The sequence below is a fragment of the Passer domesticus genome, chromosome 1 (genome assembly GCF_036417665.1).
Source record: "Passer domesticus isolate bPasDom1 chromosome 1, bPasDom1.hap1, whole genome shotgun sequence".
Taxonomy (NCBI): domain Eukaryota; kingdom Metazoa; phylum Chordata; class Aves; order Passeriformes; family Passeridae; genus Passer; species Passer domesticus.
Genome location: NC_087474.1, coordinates 103373370 through 103394576, shown reverse-complemented (window position 1 = coordinate 103394576; position 21207 = coordinate 103373370). Strand labels below are relative to the sequence as shown.

Genomic DNA, 21207 nt, shown 5'->3' with positions numbered 1-21207 from the left:
TGAACTAGTCTCTCTTAGCACCTCACAAATCTAAACTTGTAGTAATCTGAATGTTTTTAGCACTTATTTCTTTCCAAGAGAAGGAGGAATGTGGATATAAGCTTGAGTTGCAAGATGAAAAATTTTTGAACACTTCTCTCTACAGGTGGTGGAACACCTGGAGGGTGTCTTTTCCAAGAGGAACAGTCCAAACAAACTGAAAGTGTCCATGCCTTTGGGTGCAAAGCCCTGGCTTGCTGATATTAATGATCTACTATATAAAGCAGCAAAAAGGGCAATAAAAACAGGTTTGTCCCTTTTTTTTTTTCCTCAGCTCTTAGTGTGTCTGTAAGTGTGCAGGGGCATTGTGCTCAACAATAGGGCAAAACAGATTTCCCAATTCAGTGCTGCAGCCTCTTACCCTTACAAATGTCATTGATTTTGACAGAACAACTCATCAGCATCTTCCACACCTTGCTAAATTTTGATATGTTTTATAGAAGTAGCCAAAAGGCTTCATTTACTTATTTTTGTATTGATAAGAAACCAGAGGTTTAAAGAGCAGAGCTGATTTGTGAAATCAATTGGCTACACACTCAAACCCATTGCTACTCAGAAGCTCTTAGTATCAGCTCTTTGCTTAAATCTATGATAGCAGAAAAAAAAGCAGCTGGATTACACCTATTAATGAATTCATTTTTCCAATATATTTCAGTTTTTGGAGAAGATCCAGATTTCATCCGTGATGGCTCAACAATTCCTGTTGCCAGAATGTTTCAGACTGTGACACAGAAAAGTGTGATGATGCTTCCGATTGGAGCGGCCGATGATGGGGAGCATTCCCAGAATGAGAAAATAAGCAGGTTTCTTTCATTTGTCTGTGTCTTCTATTAGAGAAGGGGGGAGGACTGAAGTCCCTTGCTGCCCATGAATGAGCATGCCCACATGGGAAGCTTTGCTGTGCATTGGGCAGCCCAAACCGACCATCTCCAGCACGCTAGTTGCTGTGCTAAGCAAGCAAGCAAAATTCCCAGTCTAATGCATACCATTATAAACTTTTCACTGGGTGTCTACTCAGTCTTTAAATTCATTGCATTGGCAATTTTCATTTCTCTGGCAATGAAATTTGCCTCTGGTCTGAAAGATGATGGTGTGGATGGGCACTCTTCCATCACAGCATCTGTTTTGAAGTGCCCCAGTCAAAGATACTCACAGTTATGAGAGGATTTTGGTGGTTTTCAGTATAAACAGCTATAAAGATTTATTTATAGTCCAGGGACCAAAGCTCGTGTAATTATACAAAAAATGGCTTAAACTTGTCACTAGTGTTTATTGTTGGTGGCACCATGGTAAGCCACTATTCAGTGTGTTGCCTGAACACTTGTGCAGGCTCTGAGTCAACTCATGCTGAACTCTGGAAAGAGGAGAATCCTATAATAATTCTCAAATTACTTTTTGTCTCCCCTCATTAAAGTCTCAATGCTGCTGGCTACAGGTAATACCAATTTTGGTATGTAAACCTGAAGTAAATCCAGAGGAGTACCAAATTGAAGGATGTCCAGCACTTCTGTGCATTGGGTAATTTCCAGGGGTTACCAATATTGCAAATTGCTCTGAAGACTCATAAAACTTCACTGGACTATGTTCCTAATTTTAAGAGTAGGACAGCCTACAAGATTTCACTGTGTTTCTTTCCTTCTTCACAGACACAACTATATTGAAGGAACCAAATTGTTTGCAGCTTTTTTCCTGGAGATATCAAAGCTACATCGGAACTTACATGAAACTTCCCCCACAGAGACTATCAACTGACAGACCATATCAAGAAAATCAGCAAAGCACTTTCTTAAATTTTTCTATCTTAAATAAAACATATAAATCACATATTCAGTGGCTGTGAATTGGTGGGGAAAAAATAGAAATGCTGTGCTATTTCCTGGTATACTACTAAATGGCATGCATTTGTTATATGGTCCATCAAGTGATCTTATCCCTAATGCTGTAAAATAGGGTTAGGGACAATTCATTCTTGCTGAATGCAACATGTTACATTTTAGTTTTAAACTTCATGATAAAGGGAATTTGTACATCCATTTTATCAAAATGACTTTATTTCTGTTTTGTAGTATCACTCTTCATGCTGCCTAGCTCACATTTCAGTTTCTGAATATGAGCAATAGACACTGCAGTTTTCTCCTAACTATATACAAAATCATACTTACATAATTCTTTGAAGAAAGATCTATTATCAAGTTAATCTCTTTCCTTGTCCTTCACTGAAGATTTTAAATAGGAAGTGCAATGAAATGTTCTTGTTGAGTTTGGGGTGTAGATTTGCCTATTATTATGAGGTAAGTAGAACTACAACAATAAATAAACATTTCCTGGTTTGGGTTCTGCCTTCCCTCTCATCTAAATCACCTCTTACTGTGCTGTAAGCAGTTTTAAGAATCACTTAATGTTTTCTTTATGCGACTTTGTTTCCATATAATAGAAAGATTTTTTTCTACACATCTGTTTTGGGCCAAAGTCTGTTTTCCACCCAATTAGCAACTTTTAAAGCAACAGCTTCCATAAATAATTAAGTCAAAAGCAAATTATATATTTTGAAATAAAAACAAATTAGTTGAGAGGTCTGTTTGCTTTCTAGGCAAAACATCCAGCACAAAGCTTATAATTCAAATCCGGATTTTTTTTAAACTTTAAAATGTGATTTGTACTCTAACATAATTCACACATAACCAAACCAATGCAACCAGTAGCATTATCCCTACTGTTTAAATAAATTAGATTAAGTAAATTACATATAGTACTTGGGATCCTTCCTTTTTCTCTTGTTACCTCCCTGCAAAAATCTGCAAGAACAAAGATGTGGATGCAGAAACAATAGAAGGGAATACTCATATGTTTTCAATAAACACCCATTTTCAGCCCTTCCTGAGACTCTGAGACTCACAGTTCAGCTGCAAGAGCTGAGTAAGGATTCTGGCTCTGGCTGCTGACGGTGTTCAAGGGGAATAGGAAGACTCAGCTCAGCGTCCTACTTGGCCCTGCTGACTGCCGAACTGCAGTGTACTCCAGGACAAGGACCAAAAACCTCCAAGACCAGAAGACTCTGGTTTGCGTATCATCAACTTGCAGAATAATTCTCTGTGGCTCTCAGTTCCCTTCACCTGTTGAAAGCATTTAGGAACCAGCATAGTAATGGATGTTGCAGGGATGAGTACTCCAGTTTCTGCACAGGACTCAGGGAAGATTGGTCCATGCTTAAAAGCTATCACACCATAGAAGTACATGAGGGAATTTTGCTGAAATATTTCAAGACATATAATTGACATAAAACATTGCAATCTCTGGGCTTGCAGTGGTTTTACAAGTTACAGAATCACACAGACTGACAGAATGTGCCAAGTTAGAAGAGACTCACAAGGATCATTAAGACAAAGTTTTAGTCCTGTAGAGAACCATCCCCAAATTAGCTTAAAACATAAGGGAAAGAAACTTCTGCACATAAATATGACCCCTTTGGCAGAAGAATTGAAAAGTTGGTGAGATGGAGGTGGCAGATTTCTTCATGAAAGAGGGATGGAGACTGTGTTTTAGGAATATGGCTGCTCTGAAATGCCACTATAATATATGCTCTACAAGATTATGAAGCTGGAATGGAAGATGGGCTTATTTATTTTTTGCTGTTGCTCTTTGGAATGGCAAATAAAATAGAGCCAAAAAAGAGCATCATTTTATGAGCACAGATACTCTCAGAGCAGTGCACTGAAACAAGGTTCTGCTCTGCAATAGCCACTTACTGTCAAGTTAAAGCTATGTGAGTGGAACAGTGGTGCCACTGAATTATGCAGACCATCTCCATGCCTCCTTCAGTCCCAGAGGAAAGAGCATAAAACTTCAATTTCAGATTCTCCTGTCTGTGAAAGAAAGAAAGCACTGGGAAAGCAACTACTGCCCACAGGGGTATTGAGAGCTACTCTTTCCTTCTTAGATCAAGAATGAGTATTCACCTTGTCTTTGCTTTTTTTTTTTAATATTGGGCATGCATTTTTCTGAGGTCTGTAGTGTTTTACAACATTTCTAGAAATGTTTCTTCTTGGTTGCGCTAATTTGTAAATTAATGATAACTCTACAATACTAGTGCTAGAAATAGGACTAAAGTTTGCTTCTACTCATTAGCCTTATTCTTGATGTGCCATATCCCATGTCAGAGCATATTAGATATTCTCAAATCATGACAGACTAACTGCAGAAGTCATATGTAGAATTTGTGTATCTACATATGCATGCATGTAGCTGTATATGTATGTATACTTGCAAGATCTAATCTAGTCACTGATTTAAAAAAGAAAAAATCTTGTCCATTCTGATTCAGGCTTTTTCTTACTAACGACTGGGAAAACAATATTGTGGGTATGTCCAAAAGCAGCATCTATACCTCTGAATGCTTGATATAGATATCAAGACATGGATCATAGGATAATAAAAGGATTTTGGTGGGAAGGGACCTTAAGGATCATAGAATCATAGAATTGTTTGGGCTGGAAGAGACCTTTGGAAACCATCTAGTCCAAGCCCACTGCAAAGAGCAGTGGATCAGGATCAAGAAGATCAGACTGCTCAGAGCACCATCCAAGCTGACCTTGAATGTGTCATGGGATGGTGCATCCAACCACCTCTGTGGGCAACCTCTGGCAGTGTTTCACAGACCCCAGAGTACACCTAACAGTACTAGGTGTCTATACATAGCTGGTCAAGTTCTGCCATTTCCCTGGTAGAGGAAGACTTGTCAAAAGTTTTCCTTTTTCTTATAGGCTGTACATCTGTGTTGTAGGGAACTGAACACTCAAGAATGGGATAATATTTTCTACTGATTATTAATATGAAAGAACACATTAGAACATTTTAATTTCCATTTCAAATCAGTGGGTTTAAATGCGAAAGTCACTTTTTTATATTAGATAAACATAGTTTTTAATCCTTAAGTAATGTTTCAAAAGAGAAGATTGAAAAGTGTGTCAGCTAAAATCATGGAGAATAAGATGCTGACAATAGGACCTGAAGGCATAGAGAGATGAGCAGCCTCTGGAGACTGAGAACTAAGCAGGTCATTGTCTGCTTAGCCTGTGAAAGTGGAAATTAGGCTTACTCACGTAGTTATGGTTTTCCTTTTCAGTAATGCTACTCCCAAGAAGTTTAACTTTGACTCCTGCTAGTTATTTCTTTCAGAAAAGAAAGAAAAGCATTTGGCTTGTTTCACAAAATGTTCTAAAATGCTTGCTAGTTAAGGATGTTCATAGTCCATGTTTGGACAGGGAAGATTGTGCAACTGTGCCTTTACCTGTGACACAGAGGCCCATGCCAGAGTGGCTGGTGCCAAAGAGAACCATGAGTTCCCTCATTTCTGCTGGAACATTCCAGCTGCAAGTAACATGTACAGTTAAATACTTTAACTTTAGGTGAAACTTAACTGATTTTCAAGCTTTTACCTTGTATCATACAATATCTAGAATTGTTAGGTGCCCATAAGAATCATTGAGTCCAACTCCACATATATCTGTATTTGGAGCTGCAGACACATCATGCCCTTCAGGAGGTGTGTCATTAAACTTTTTAAACAAATATATGAATAGAAAAATATGAACAGTCCCTTGTTAACAGGGTGCATATTTGTCTGGTTTGCTCTGCCAAATATTTCAGTGATCTCACTTGCATTCTTCAGAACAGTGTATGAAGAACACCTCCATGTTGCAGAAAATTTTGACAAATATGTAGCAAAAGTTTTTCTGCAATGCTGCTATATTAGATTACATAAAAGTAGACCAGGAAAGTCAAAATTATCTCCTAACGACACAAGCATGGTGGTATGCAATCTTGAAACCTCTTTTCTTTTTTTTTCAGCTATGAACTTGAACTAGTGTGAGTCTTCTTCATGAAGTCACTTAGAAGTCATTTCGACATTTCTACTGCTTTCTAAGGAGGTGAGTCACTGTCTTTTGTAATGGGAGCATCAGCAGCCCCCAGTTTTCAGCTGGCTTTCACATGGAATGAGTTGCTTGGATAGAGGACAATGGAGACAGTTCCTAGTTACTTTATCAGCTCCCACAGAGTTTTAAAAATGCTATCTAAAATACTATCTGTAAATACTATCTGAAAATGTGGTTGTATTTTGTTATGCAATTTCACTCAGGTTCTTTGAGTGAAACATGCCACATTCACTCCTCAAGGCAGAAGGAACAGCTGTGTATTTGTGAAAGAGATAAGTGAAAGTGCAAACACACTTCCACAGGTGTGAAATCTGGATTATTTTTGCTAAGAAACTCTACTATTGGGAGATGAAAAAGCCCAACAAAATCTTGCTTAATCTTCAAAGTCCACCCTGCATAAGGTGCACCCCAACAGCAAAGGAAAATGGTCACATTCTTTACTTGATGAATATTTGAGAATTTCAGTGTAGAAGAATCAGAAAATTCTTCCTTTAGAACTAACAGTATAAACACATTCTTGTTTCAGTGGATGTAGTTCTAACAGGACTAGGATGCATGTGCCAGGTGGATGATATGTTGACTTAGTGGAGATGAAAAATAAGGATTAAATCTCTATTTCACGTAGCAAACTTTTTTGCATATTATTTTCTGATCTGCTACCACATTAAATTTTAATGTATTGATGCATAATGTACTTGATGTTTGTATTTGAGATATATGTCTATTTGAGAAACTTGCTTTGTGAGTTTGCAAGAGATTAATTATACAGTCACAGAGCTGTAAATTCTGGCAAGCTGGACATCTTCACACATAAGAGACAATACAGGGTAATAAATGACTCTCATCTCACTACTATAAATTATTATTAAAATTAGATGAATTTTTATTAAAAACCCACAGTACAAGAAAACGAAATCCTTGGAGGTTTGGCAGAGTTGGCCTCCAGACAGACTTAAACATATCCATAGTTAAATGAAACCAGATACTGTGGATGTATGTGTGTATAATGCTGATTTTGCTACCTGTCTCAAAATCATTTTGATGATCTCTCATTGTGAAATAACACGATGTGTTGGCCAATTGCATGTTCCCTATCCTTCCAATGCAATTACATTTTTTTCTTTTTTTTTAATATCTCTAAGAATAATTCAAATATGTTTATTTGTGGAACTGAAGGGGAGCTTAGAATTGAAACGGTAAAATCTCTGTAACAGAAAACTGAAAATATTCAACATGACACACTCCTGACATATACTTCTCTGGTGTGAATCAACAAGCAATGGCAGAGCCCTCATATGAATTTCAGGTAGATTTGCATCACTCTTTTTTTACAATTAGAAATTCAAGAGTGACTACTGCTTTACTTGTCTCCTGTGCATTGTTGCCTTTCTGACAAGGCATCATATTCCATAGGCAGAGTTAACATCCTCAATTTGGCAGCAACCCTAACATTCCAGTGACAACTTTGAAAGATAAAGTTTCATTTCATCACAGTGGAAGGACCAGTAAGATCCTGGAAGTACATCCTTTCTAAAGCTGCCTTTTTGGGAGGGGGCTTCTGGACACCAAAATTTATATAGTCCACGTTTTATTGAAAACAGTGGAATCAAAAGTCCATTTGAAACAAACTAACAAGGAAACAAACAAAACCATAACAGTGCTAACTTCACTCCTGGTGAGCAAGCTAGCAGTGGCAGTCAGTGGTGCCTTTGCTAAGTCACCCTTATGAAGGGCACACCAAAGTTTATGGGCCCAGGAAAAACTATATTCACCTGCAGTGCTCTATAGGTGCTTCTGTACCTCAACACACGATTTTCTGGATGGAACAGCCTGAAAACTTAATGTCCATGCATAAAATTTCTGCCTGTGTTCTTCAAGTAACGTCAGTTATTTGTCAGGGTGGAAAAAAACCCCACATCTGATTTATTGGTATATTGATACTGATGTTTGTATCTAGAAAGCTGCACACACAGAGACGTAAGTGAGGTCTCCTGCCTGCATGATTTGTATTATATGTGCAAAACAGTTTAGTTGCTGGGGGCTACAATTGCTTGCAGTTGGTACTTACAATACAATTGCTTTCTATGACCATTTATTGCTATTTATTTTTGAGATGTTGGCTACTGTGACACTGAGCAGAGAGCTGTATGACTACAGTTCTAGATTTTTACATCCCATAGACGTTACACAGTTCTCTTACCACTCCTCAGCTGGACTGTAACCTGACTTTAGAGAAACATAACTCAGATTATCCAGGATCTGATGAAAGATGTGACTCTTCAAGTGACTCTGTGAAGATACCTCTCTGTGCACATGCAGATAGACACCCGTGGCCCCCATTCTTCCGTGCTGCAGGCTGAATAGAAAGCCTTTAATACTACTGGCAAGACAGCCTGGATGATGCATCATTTGCGGGCCAAATGAAAGGATTTGCAGTCACTTTTACTTTCTTTTGTTAAGTGGAGGAACTTCAAGCACTATCTTGTTTTTCTTCAAATTCTTGCAACTTCCATCTGTAAACTTAAACACCTGTAAAAGTATTTTAATTGCAAAAAACCCTTTTATTCACTTGAAATGGCTCCAAAATATTGTTTTTACCCAAAATTTTACGTAATTATAAGAAATTCAAACAAATCCTTTGTAAGTGTTCCATTAAAGCTCCAGTGTTTTCCTTCTTATTTTTCTCAAACATATTGCACTTACAGTAGCAGGAAAAGTTGGGAAACCACATAATTCTTACTACATTTTTACCTGCCTGCATAATGTTCTTTATATCACAACAACAAAAAATTAACAAAAGGTACCTAGCAATGGGTGAGCACTTTGCTTATGTAAAAATGGTTAACTACTTCGAACAGGTTCCTTGGCATGACTGGGCAGCGAACCCAGCGGGTAACACGAAGCGAGTCAGAAGGTGCAGCCTTTAAGGACAGAGCGGGTGCAGAACACAGAACCTGCGTTCTGCCCAGGCTGCCGATGGCCGAGGCAGGGCCAGAACCAGCTGAGCCGTGGATCACAGTGGTGCTGCACAGGACCACGGCCGATGCACAGAACTGTTCATTGAAAATGTACACTGCTAAAAAAGACCTTTATCGAGTCTGTCAGGAAAATCCACAAACGCCAGAGGTTTATGTCCAAAAAGGAGACAGAGGAGTCCTGCAACTTTATTTGAATAGAGTCAACCGAGACACAAACCCGCGGGGTTTTCGCTCTCGAGGTTTTGGAGGGCGCAGCCTCCTTTTATCCCAAATTCCCGGCCTCACGTTGTCCTCTTCCTTTCCCCATTGGCTGAGGCACTAGGAAGGTACAGCCTTCCCGAAACACCTACCGTATTTCCCCCTTGAACCAACAATTTTACCCCAAAGCTCACAAACTCAGGCTTGTGCCTGAGTGTGTCCTGAAACTCCTTGTCTGTTTCAGGAGCAGAACTTCCCGGGCTCTGCACAAGCCTGCTGCCCGAAGTCAGTAGAGACATCAAAACGCATTTCAAAGACTTGAACGCCCACACCTTCACCCATCAAATTGTGTGTTAAGACATTAACTTTCCTCTCAAGTCCAACAATTACTCCAGCACTGCCAAGTCTACCACTAAACCCTGAGTCCCTAAATGCCACATCTATGCATCCTTTACATACCTCCAAGGATGCTGACTCAACCAAATCCCATCAGTTTGAACAGCATGCAGCAGCAGGTCAGTCAGACTGGAATATTGCACTTTGTTTCCTGAATCATATCTCTTGAAAAATGGGGAAAATAACTGGCATAAAAAAGGGAAAGTATAAATACATGTGTGTATGTGTATATATATATTTATATATATATATATATGAATAGGTAATTGAGACTAAAAGGTTTCTTGGTGTTTACATCCTAATTATTCTGTTTCATGTTTTCTTAGGGGTTGGAAGTGCAGAATAGATGTATGCAACTCTTCTTAAAAAAATTGCTACTCCGTGAAGAACCAGTGGTGGTTAAGGAACCCTTATGGGTTGATGTTGGTAACTTGATATCCCACAGACACCCTTTGGAGGGCCTGCCAGCGACATTCTACCTACGAGACCATCACTGAGTCATGGGGTTATTTCTCTAAACAAATCTGATGGCAAATCCCGTGATTCTGAGTTGGTAAGCAGCATTACGGTGACTGCCTTATGCTGCTGAATGCCTGACTTCTGGCAGCAGTACTTACAAAGCCGTGTGTGTTTTCTGCATAGGAGCAAACAGAGAACATTACATAGCAAAGGTAGGGGCAGTTTTAAGTTACACAGCTAAGTAAAGAGCTGGCACTACTCTTGGAATGAGTAACAATGCTAGCAAAATCAGTATTTTGGTGTGGTAGAAATACAGCAAGTGCAGAGTCATTCCTAGTGTCATGTTCTGTTAGAAAATAAATATAGTCTATGTTTATAATCCATTTATAAACGAATCTATTAACGAGTTAAATTCTTGTTAATTACTCATTGACTTATTCAGCGTGCATTCTAATACATTTTTATTAGAGTGACTATTTCAGAACACAGAACCACTTTTCAGCACAACTTTAGAATTCTGTATATACCTAAGCCAGAACATTAAATGTAGGGATGTAAACATTTAATAAATACAGATTATAACTGGAAAATAAAATTAATTATTTTTGGTACAGGTATGATTTTTTTCTTAGATTAACAGTGATTCTGCCTTAGTTGCTACTTGTCCCATACCAATGGCTCCCTCTTCAGGCTATTCCTAAAATATCCTGCCTCCCTTCATTTCGTTAGAAATGTTTCAACTTGTAAGACTCCAGCTCGCACTGTCGCGTCTTCTTTTCCAGTATGTTTCCCCTCAGTAAGCAAATGATGAAATAACTGATGGACCAGGGCAGGCTCACTTGGTGTTACTTGAGACCCAAACCTACAAACCTTTAAAACCTTTAAAGGAGAGGAATTTGTTAACTGCAGAGAAACTGAGCTTAAAGGACATCAAAAGGTTTATCTCTTTTCCCCATGCTGATAAATACCCAGATTGTTTGTAGTAGTCTTGCAACTGCCAGTGGCTTCTGTAGACTCTCAAACTATTAACCCCAAATATGTATCTGAAATCCCACAGATACCTTTACTATAAATTTAGCCATATTCTTGGGGATTTCCTATTATACAGAGAACAATTAAATTCTGTACTATAACCCTTAAGTACAGCACAAGGAGATAGCCCTCTCTCACCAATGTCCTGTGTGGTACTTCACTGCGTTAAAATTTGTTCATTAATTTCAGATCTTTCCCAAGACACTGCTAAAGTCCGGGGTGCTCCACTTTGCTTCAGTGAAGGGCTCAGGCCACAGCAACTGCTTTGCTTTCAACCCATTCTTACAGTCTTTACAACCCACAAGAGAACTGGCACTGCTGTGCCATACATTTAGCCAGTGACTGACTGGCTGAAGAGCTCTCTGAGTTGTCACTTCCAGTTGGAAAGCTCGTGCACACTGTGTGACTGGAAAGTCAATGAACTGCAAACCTATTCCCGAAGAGGTGTTCTCTCCTTTTGTGTCCGTGCCACGCCCTTGAAGAATGCTAAAAGCTGTTTCACTAAGATACACTCTACTTAAAAAATTGTTGCGTCATCAGGACATAAATGGGAAACCTGCATTTTGAAAATCAAAAGACACTGTGAAAAAACAACTGCATTTCACCACAGGCATCTCAACACTTTACGTGTTGCTTCTTTACTATTATACTTTATCATGTGACTTGGCTTAAGGCAGAGGGAAAGAACACTTAAGATCTTGTTTCATTATCACGGTTTCTTCACGAGTTTATACAATAGGAAATACTTTACAAATTGACTCCCTCTTGCCTTTTTCAACTGTTTCTCTCTTGAACTGCACTCCCTGAAAAGTATTTCAATATAGCTTGGACCGTCGACACTTTCGACTGGTAACTCTAGTGAACAGCTGCGGGCTGTGCGTCAAGGACTTGTTCCCCCTCCTCCTCCGCAACAGGTTTCCCAAGGACCGGATCCCAGTCTCGCTGCAGTGCGCGATGCAGGCTGAGAATGTGAAGCACGGCTTCACGCCCAGCCCTGCGCGCCCCAAGGTTACCCTGGCGCGGCGCAGCGCAGCGCGGGGGCCGCCCGAGGGGCACGGACCAGGGGCGGGCCGGGCTGCGCCTCCCACCGGGGCACGGGCAGCTTCGGGGAGCCCCAAACCCGCTGCCGTCTGCTCTCGTCCTGGCAGGCGCGCGAAGGTGCGGCCTGACCGGGACGCGCATCCCGGGAAAACCCTCGGGGCCCCGTCCTTCCTTTAGGGACCAGGGACACTGCCAGGGCAAGATGGCGCCGCAGCGGGCGCGCGCGCGGCGGCGGCCGTTGGGCGCGCGGCCCCTCGCGCCCGCGGCGGCACGAGCGGCGCCGCCGCACCGGCTCCCAGCCCGCCGCGTCACGTGAGCGCGCCTCGCCCCCGCCCCCCCGCGCGCGCCGGGCGTGACGCAGCGCGGCGGATCTACGGCGCGCCACTGGTGACACGGCTCAGCACAAGCGGAGGCGCTCGGCTCCCCCCGCGCGGTAAGCGCTGCCCGCCGCGGCGCGGCCGGCCCGTCTCGCCGCCCAGCGGCGCGGGGCGAGCCGCTGCCTCGGCCCTCGCGAGGGGGGCTCACGGGGTCGCCGCGTCGCCGTCTCCCCTCGGGCTTTTTGGGCCTCTGCGCTGCCGTCGTTTTTTTTTTTTTTTAATTTTTTTTTTTTTTGGTGGGCGGGCCAGCGGGTTGTGGCGCACCGGCCGAGCCAATCCCGTGCTATCTTCCTCTCGTGCTGCTCGCCGATTGGCCGGGACGCCGAGGGCGGGAAGAGCGTCCCTTGCGCTCATTGGCTGCCGCAGCCGGCCCCGGGGCCGCGGGGGTCTTCCCTTCCGCTGTGCCGCAGGCGGGCGGCGGCGGGGAAAGGAGAGGGAGAGGGCGCGGGCCAGGGCAGCGGGGACGGACGGACGGAGGGAGGGAGGGAGAACCGGGCAGGGTGGGACCCACGCGAGCCGCCACCGCGGTGCGCGGTTCCGGCTGTTCCCTGTGTCCCCCCTCCGCCCGGTTCCCTGGGGCCGGTGCGCAGGCGCGGGGCCCGGCCGGGCGGGGCCGTGGCCGGGGCAGACAGCGGGGCACGGCGGCGGGTGCCGGCCCCGTGGAGCCGCCGCCCCGCAGGGACGGCCCCGGGCGGCGGCCCCGAGCGGGGAGTGCGCGCGCGGCGCCGCTGCGCAGGCGCGGTGGCGGGGCCGGTGCGGGAGGGCGCTCGGGAGTGGCGGCGGGCGGGGCTTGGCGCTGCCCTGAGAGGCCTCAGCCGCCGGAGCCGTGCCCTGCCTTGCTTCCCCCTCATTTCCCGAAGGTTGCTGTAGAATGAGCGGGGATGAGCTCTGGGAAGTGCGCGGTTGACGGTGAGGGATGGACACACGTGACTGTAGGAGCTCTGTGCGTGGCTCTCCTAAGGAATAAAGGAAGGGTTGGTGCTACTTTCCCTTTATTCTGCTTCAGCCACCAGGCAGAGCAGACACAGAATCACAGAAGGAGGTTGGAAAGGACCTCTGATATAACGAACATCATTTCATCAACAGATAACTCTGTGTGCCACATCCGGTCTTTCATTAAACACCTTCAGGGACAGGGACTCCGTCACTTCCCTGGGCAGTCCATTCCAAAGTCTAATCGCACTTTCAGGGAAAGATTTCTCCCTGATGCCCAGCCCTTCCTGGTGCAGCTTAAGGCTTTTGTCCTCTCAAGCTGTTGCTGGTTGCCCGGGAGAAGATGCTGACCCACACCTGGCCTCACCCAACTTTCAGGTGCTTGTAGAGAATGATAAGGTCTGCCTTGAGCCTCCTCCAGGCTGAACAATCCCAGCTCCCTCAGCTGTTCCTCACAGGACTACTGCCCTCTGGAGGTCTGGCTCTTGAATCATGAGCACCTCCTGTGCTCTCAGTGTTCTGATTTTCAACGTGGCTTTGTCTGCTCAGGAGTCAAAGTAGCCCCCTGGGGAACCTGTCAGATTGTAGCAGGGAAAGCAGGTTCCCTTAAACAGCACAGAAATGTTAATACACTTCTGAGGGTGTGTGTGTCTTCAGAAGGAAAGATTGTTAAACCAGAACAGCTGGGTGGCCTTTGAGGGGCAGGTTATCATCTACATGTCCTTTATATGGAATCAATTGTTTAGTGTGAGGGTGGAAAGGCACTGGCACAGGTTGCCCAGGGAGGCTGTGGCTGCCTCATCCCTGTAACTGTCCCAAGGCCAGGTTGGATGGGGCTCTGAGCAACCAGCTCTTGCAGAAGGTGTTGGCACTAGGTGTTCAAGGTCCCTTCCAATCCAAGCCTTCCTATGAGTCTGTGGTCTGTCTTGTTTAGTTTGAGTTTTTATGAAGGGTTTCCTGTTGCTCCTTCAAATAACTAGTGTGGCCTGTGGGCCACAATGTTAATATTAAATGTAGTGTTAGTTGGAGGAAGGAAAAACATTTGTCATCTGAATGCAGTAGTTAGTAGTGATCTTAGAAGTTATAAAGTTAAAGGTTTTGTTTCTGCTTTCCTGTGCCCTCTTTGCTCCTTTGTGTAGTTGTACTGACACAGACTTGCAAGACCTTGCCTTTGTCACATGCTCGTGCTCATCTGTGTGATGCTAAGCATGGTGGTAACACCGAGGGAGTGGTAAATGATGGAAATGCAAAAGTGCAAGATAAGAGTGGCAGTGGTGGATGTTCTGGTGGTGAAAAACCGTAACAGACTAACATACAATTGAAACACTGGATGTAATTCCCTGTGATTCTCACCTTCGTACCCCAAAGGTGTGGCATGGGAAGGCTATACATTTTCCATTCCTGTATCAGAACATGAGTAATCAAGATGTTTGTATGAGGCTGGAGCTTTGGATGTTGGGATCTGTATTTTTCCCAGGTCACACCTCTTTGTGAAAGATGAAGACAATTACAGGCTTCAGCTGAGTCTGTCTTGCAATCTCCTACACTATTCACAGCAAGTTACATTCATCATGGAAGTAACATTGCAGTCATTCCATCCTTATTTCATAAATTATTTCAGCATGGACATATAATCAGATTGTAGCTTTTATATATAAAATATGGAGCCTGGCAGTAATTGTATAATCCATACATTTTAGAAAAAAGTTAAATGCACTGATGTGACAGGATGATGATGGACTGTGACTTTTTCAGTATGTTCAAACATGTCAGTTTTATTAGCATTTTGGGAAATATAATTCAAATGACTTGAGTTAAATCCTTTACTATCATTCTTCTGTAGGAACCATTGTATAGTAACAGCATCAAAGATTTCTAATTTATTTGCATGAGAATTTTCTTTGTTAGAAATGCTTTTAAAACTTTACCTGTGTTGTCTCTATAGAAAAACTACTAGGAGATAGAATGTGTGTGGAGGAGATGTCAGTCGCAGTATTCCATTAAACATAACCTTTTGTAGTGAAGAATGACATTTTCTTGTTAGTGTGCACAACATTAAGAATGAGGTGGCTTTGCTTTGCCTGTTTTTTCCTTTTTAATTTTTTGAATGTGTGCAGTGTTGTGGTTCTGTGCATGAGATGGAATTTACAGACAGACTGGCACATGAAATGTGGTTGAACTGGAATTGTGTGGTGGCTCCTGTGTTTGAATTTCCTAATGTGATTTAGGATTTAAATATTCTCTTTCTCAGGAAAACAGAAAGGTTTCATTGGATGGATGATCCCACCAGTCAAATAAAAACACTGGTTTCAGACACACTTGGTCTAGTCATTCATTGAAATTAATGCCTTGGTATTATGGTGCATGTTAAAGGTACTAAAAAGTTGACCTTTTAGATTGAAATCTGGAGTATAACTTACTCTTTTGAAAGCCTGGTGAGAAAGACAAGATGATGTGATTGAACAAATGTAGTGGCTGTTTCCTTCAGCTGTTCTCAAAACCAGACGCGGCAGAGTGGTCTCTCTGCTGTGCTCTCTGTTGTGTGAGGAGTCACATGGAAATGGTGCTTTCACTTTGACAGGTAGTCAGCAGCTGCCCAGCTGAGCATTCGTGGTTATTTTTCTACCCCAGAAAGGTCTTGCTTGGTGTTGGCCTTGCCGTCTTGGGAAAGCGCAGCCACCCAGAGCTGCCACCACTGCCTGAGGTGCAGCTGCATCGCTGCAGCCTGGGCCAGCAGCAGCCCAGGCATGGAGGCACTGCTCCTCCTGTGCACCAGGAGTGGAAGGAGCAGAAGCAATGACAGCAGTTCTTGCTGGACACACGGGCAGGAAGGAAATGAGCACTGTGCCTCATCAGTGATCACAGAATAAACTGGTGTTCTTTCTCTAAAGACCTTTGGGATCAAGTCCAATCTCTGACCCAACACCACCGTGTCAGTTAGACCATGGCATTAAGTGCTGAGTTGAGTCTTTCCTTAAACACCTCCAAGGACAGTGACTCCATCACCTCCCTGGGCAGTCCATTCCAATGGGTAATCATGTGTGAAGAACTCTTCCTCACGTGCAGCCTAAACTCCCCCTGGTGCAGCTTAAGACATGTGTTCTCTTGTCCTGTCGCTGCTTGCCTGGGAGAAGAGGCCGACTCCTCTCAGGCAAGTACAACATTTAGTACTAACAGGCATTGGGTTATCCATGGATGTCTTGGAGAGAATGTGTTAGGAGTAGGGTTGCATGGGACCTGGCACTGCAAGCTGCTTAAATCTTGCCTGGCCTGTGGTGTCAAAGGTCATGCAAAATCTCTCCAGCAACATGAGCGTGGTTTTATCTTTGGTCTGTTTGCTTTTGCAGTGGACATATTCTTACGTGGTTACACAAACATGTATGAAAGTTTAAATATACCTATACATAATTCTAAACTGTATTTTTTTTATTTTTTGGTCATTATGGGCTGTGTTAACATATAAACTGGGATTATTTATTAGCCTGTGTGTATAAAACTAGTGAAGAAGCAAAAAATGTAAAAAGATGTTCCTGTAATTTCCAATTTATCACCTGCAGAAGTTCCAAAGGTAACTTTTTGCTTTGCAGAAAGGAGTTGTATGTTTAAAACAGAGGAATCATACTCAATTGCCTGCTCTGCAGTTATGAATGTCATCAGTCCTGTTTGTGCCATCAGCCAGAGAAGAGTCAGTAGTTACAGAACAGTCTGTAGCCTACTGTAGGTGTTTATGTTAAATGTATGTGAAAGTTTTCATATTTTACTTAATCTCAGTTCTTCAACATGTGAAGACCAAAGAAAGCTGTGTCCCAAACTTATGTCAGCAATCTGTAACTTTATAGCAGAAAGAAACCTAGCGATCTTTTTTTCCTCAGTATGGAAAGGAAAATTGCAGTACATACTACCCAATTCACACATATCCTTACAAAGAAATGACCCAAGTGCCTTTTAGAATCAGGCACTAATGGTGTTCCAAAAGTAAACTGCTTGTTTGCATGATTGTGACTGCTCTCCTGTCCTGTGTTAGCAGAGCTGTTGATTGCTAAATTATTTTTGCTTTGTTTTGTTTTGTTTGCTTGTTCTACAACTGAAAGGCTGACCTTTCTTCTCCGTAGTCTGGCCTACTACTGAACTACTGTCTGTATGGGTTTTGTTTAAGTGGGCTGTGAGGCCATGAGTGTTCTTAGGGTTTGTGATCCTTAGTACAGGCATAATTTTAATTGTGTCTTTCTGAGTCCAGACATACAAGTTGTTACGTGTGTGTGTGATGTATGTAATGGCCCAGGGAGAGGTGTACAGAGTTAGGGTACACAGTATTTCAATGTACAGATCAGAATGTATACATCTCTATGGGTTATATTTTGGTACAAGTGCATATATAGATACTTTTATAGCTGTTATTTCTTTGTCTTGTTGTAGTTATAAAGTTTCTTGCTGTCCTTAGCCCCATCTTTGGAATTTCAAAGTTTCTTCTCAAAAATATAGGTAGCAAGACATAAAAAAATACATATAAATGTTAAAATCCACTGCAATTACAAGGGGTAACAAAACTTATCGGAATAGTAACACTAAGTCATTATTTTGTATGGAAGTCATTGTTTCATGTGATTTTTTTTTAATATGGAATCCATACAGTTACCTGGTATATAAGCTTTTCTGTAGGAAACATTCCAGCAAGAAGTTCGAGAATGTTCCAGAGAAGTTTGTACAGGTCCTGACAGGAATTCTGATTTAATCAAAGACATTGTTGTGTTGCCAAGATCTCTGGTATGGCTTTATATATGTGAGTTCTCTCTTTAGTCAGGTTTTCAAACTTGTGCTCACCCTGGAAGAGCCTTTACCTGTTTCCATTAAGTGAGTTTGATTGGATTTATTTAAATGTTTGCTGTAAACATTTGCTGTGAACATGATATAGTCCATGCAGAATTGGCCTTAGCACTCCTAATCAGGAGGAGACTTTATCTGCACTGGTGGTGTCTAGCATGTTGGCATCACTTGCTTCTGTGTTGGAGGGAGAAGCAGGGACAGGGGTGACCTTTCCATCTGGGTTCACATGTGGAAGCATCAGACTTGCTGCTCTCATAGTGCCTGGAGGGCTGGTGCCTCTGGAATGCCCTGTGCTGGCTGTGTGTGCTGTAGCTGAGTCTCATCCTGCTGTATGCCCAGAGCTCGCTGGATGTGCCAGGGTTTCCTGCCCAGTGTTCTGCAGCCCTGCAGGAAATCTGTGTGACGGACAAATGTCAGGTTTCCTGGTGCATGGGGTGCAGCCACTAAGTGAAGAGCTTCTGAGGAGGATGTCTTGATGTTCCTGGGATAGGCAGCATCTATGCACATCTTTCTGCACAAGGGCTGTGGCATAGGAATATGGCACTTCTGCATTTTGCAGTGCCATGTGGTATTTTAACATGGAGAAAGAAATTCCAGTTGCATGCTTGTCTTCCATTGAATGATTAAGTGACATTGAATATTTAAGTTGGATTGTTCCAAGTCCTTGAGGAAAGGATAGCAAACTCCATACGTTCAGTGAAGGCAAAATGTTGCACTTTCCTGGTTCTTTGGGGTGTGACATGGTTTCTGCTGGGATTTATCGACATTGGATTTGGGACACTGAATATGCAGTCAGGACAACAGTGATCCTTGTGTTTTGGTTTTTTGTTTGATTTGTTACTTTTGTCTTCTTCACTTTTAACTTTCAATGCCTGTGAAGTAAAGGCTGTTTCTTTCCACGCTCCCCATGTGAGGCAAACTGAGGTTTACCTAGATCTTTAAAGGGAAGATTATTCTTGGGTTATGTTATAGATTGTTAATAGGATATACATTTCTGAAAAGTCAGAATGGATAAATATAAAATCTAAAATCATTGATAAACTGCAGCTTGTTTGTTTGCTTTGGCATCTCCAGAATAAAGTGGAATGAATACCAGAAATTACTAGTTGAGCATGTGTATCCTTTACTGGGCAAAGCTTGGTTGTTACAAGACAGAGCTATTTTTTTTTTTAATTGGAGCCAGTGGTAGCTCAACATGTAAGTTCAAAGATACAGTACATAAAGATGTTTTCTGGATGTTGTCTTCAGAATCTGCTAACTTAGATTCTGTTGTTCTGAGTTTTATTGGTACAACAATGGACTGATTTGAATTGCATTTGTTTTGTTTTCCCTGCCTGTTGTTCGCATTTTCATTTTAAATTATTTACAAGTCTGAAGCTTGAAGATGAGAGCCTAATGAATGCTTTTAAAAATAAAACCATCTTCTTTAAGCATGTTATGCTTCATGTTTTGAATTTATAACCCAAGTCTTAATGAATAGTTTCCTAGTTGCTCTCATCTTAGAATTTATGAGCTGTCCTATTTACAAGTCCTACCTATACAAAGGAAAGATAATTCCTGTTTACCTTAAATAAACTGTTCTTGTTAACAAGCTTAAACTGCTAATTAGGAATAATATGGCAATGAATACTATGTCAAACCTTTTAGCAAGAATGTGAGGATGCAATATTTAGTTGTTGAGCCTTTTTCTGCCACATTCTGCGTAAGAATACAGAGTGTTGTGGTTTTTGCTGTCTCATATACATATCAGATTAATAAAAAGTATTTAAGGGAGAAAGTACGGCATGTAGATCCTCACAGAAGCAGGTTGACTTCTGCCCTACATTTAGGATGATATGTTGGTGTCCACGTACTATGATACTGATAAAAGCCTCTTTGTTGTAAGGATGGCAGACATGTGAAAGAACCCTTGTGACTTTGTGTTTACGTCCAGGTAGTATTTTTTAAAAGATAAGTTATTCTTCTGAAAAAACCAACCGGGATAGCAGTAGTTGCTTTGTTTTGAGTGTACATTAATGTAATTTAATCAGGAAGGAAAGAAAACGTGGAATTAGAATTTGATGTTATTTACCTGACTATAAATCAGAATATTTCCATTAGGTTTAACAGAATTTTTTCAATTTGTGTCAAAATGATCAAAATCAGAACTTGACAAAAGCTCTCCATTTCATAATTTTTGCATACAAAACCAAAGAAATAAAATTGGATTTTTAATTTTTTTTGGTCCAAATTCTACCTCAAAAAATGGGTTGGTTCTTGAGCAGAGATTTTGCAATGCGGTGTTGTTACTTGTTGGTACTTGGAACTTGGCAGATATGTTATATAAAAAACTACCTTTTTTTTTTCCTTTAGTTGTTTCTCATTATACTTGGAGCGTCAAAAATGCAGACTTGTGAGTATGAGTGCCATTCTAAATCTAGGTAGCTCAGAAATGCTTGACAAGTATTGCTTTGACTTCTTTGTGAGTGCCTCTGATATCTGCAGGGGTTATATATAGGCTTTATTCCCTGTCTCCTTTGTGTCACCCAATGAGTTTGCAGCAGGGATGGCAACCTGAGGAGGGGAGGAAGAGACTGAAGAGAAAGTTGACAAAGGTTTTGCGTTGACCTTCAGCTGCTCTGGAGCAGGCATCTGAGATACAAGGAGCTCCTTCTGTCAAACCCCAAGAATCCTTCCTGGGCACAAGGTCATTGGGTACAGGAGGTGTTTGGAGAGGACAGGTGAAAACCTGACCATGCATTTTGCTAGCTCTGCATAGCTAGCTGAACTTTGCTGGTGGAGGTTGACTTGCAGGAATGCTTTGTCTTCTTCATTCACATCATCATGAATTTAGATGTTGCTGATTTCAGTAAAGTGTATTTTGGGGGGGAGTGTTAAATAAACTTGTATTTCAGAGAATGCCCACCTTTGTATTTTGCATGCTAAGGGTATTTACCCGATAAGGGGGTGGGTTTCTGAGGAGGTGACTTAGAGGCAGAGGCAATATATTAGGTCAGC

The 21207-nt window shown here is 42.1% G+C and overlaps 2 protein-coding genes and 1 long non-coding RNA gene across 8 annotated transcripts in view; 2 read left to right on the top strand and 1 right to left on the bottom strand.

Moving 5' to 3' along the window:
- CNDP1 (carnosine dipeptidase 1) overlaps positions 1–1869 on the top strand; it is a 29567-nt gene extending 27698 nt beyond the window's left edge. For all 3 annotated transcript variants that reach the window (XM_064432017.1, XM_064432023.1, XM_064432030.1), the window contains 3 exons: positions 146–287; positions 695–842; positions 1686–1869. In XM_064432017.1, the coding sequence (XP_064288087.1) occupies positions 146–287; positions 695–842; positions 1686–1791 (396 nt within the window). In that variant the 3' untranslated portion in view covers positions 1792–1869. The remainder of the gene's footprint in view (positions 1–145; positions 288–694; positions 843–1685) is intronic.
- Positions 1870–6785: 4916 nt separating this feature from the next.
- Positions 6786–12329, bottom strand: LOC135307595 (uncharacterized). 2 transcript variants are annotated; one of them, XR_010368315.1, is made up of 3 exons: positions 11174–12270; positions 9608–9708; positions 6786–8501 (listed from the first exon to the last, which is right to left on the bottom strand). It is a non-coding gene; the product is annotated as an uncharacterized LOC135307595 (long non-coding RNA). The 2 variants fall into 2 exon arrangements; XR_010368312.1 differs by lacking the exons at positions 6786–8501; positions 9608–9708 and adding an exon at positions 10448–10873 and having other exon boundaries at positions 11174–12329.
- A 42-nt stretch (positions 12330–12371) lies between these two features.
- The window catches only part of ZNF407 (zinc finger protein 407), a 333728-nt gene continuing 324892 nt past the window's right edge, over positions 12372–21207 (top strand). The window contains exon 1 of one of the 3 annotated variants that reach the window (XM_064431970.1): positions 12372–12509. Coding sequence is in view for 1 of the 3 variants with exons in the window: in XM_064431956.1 (XP_064288026.1) it covers positions 13335–13362 (28 nt within the window). In the remaining 2 variants the exon portion in view is untranslated. Of the gene's footprint in view, positions 12510–13105; positions 13428–21207 lie in introns of those variants that run through there. The other 2 variants (XM_064431956.1, XM_064431960.1) reach the window with 2 other exon arrangements.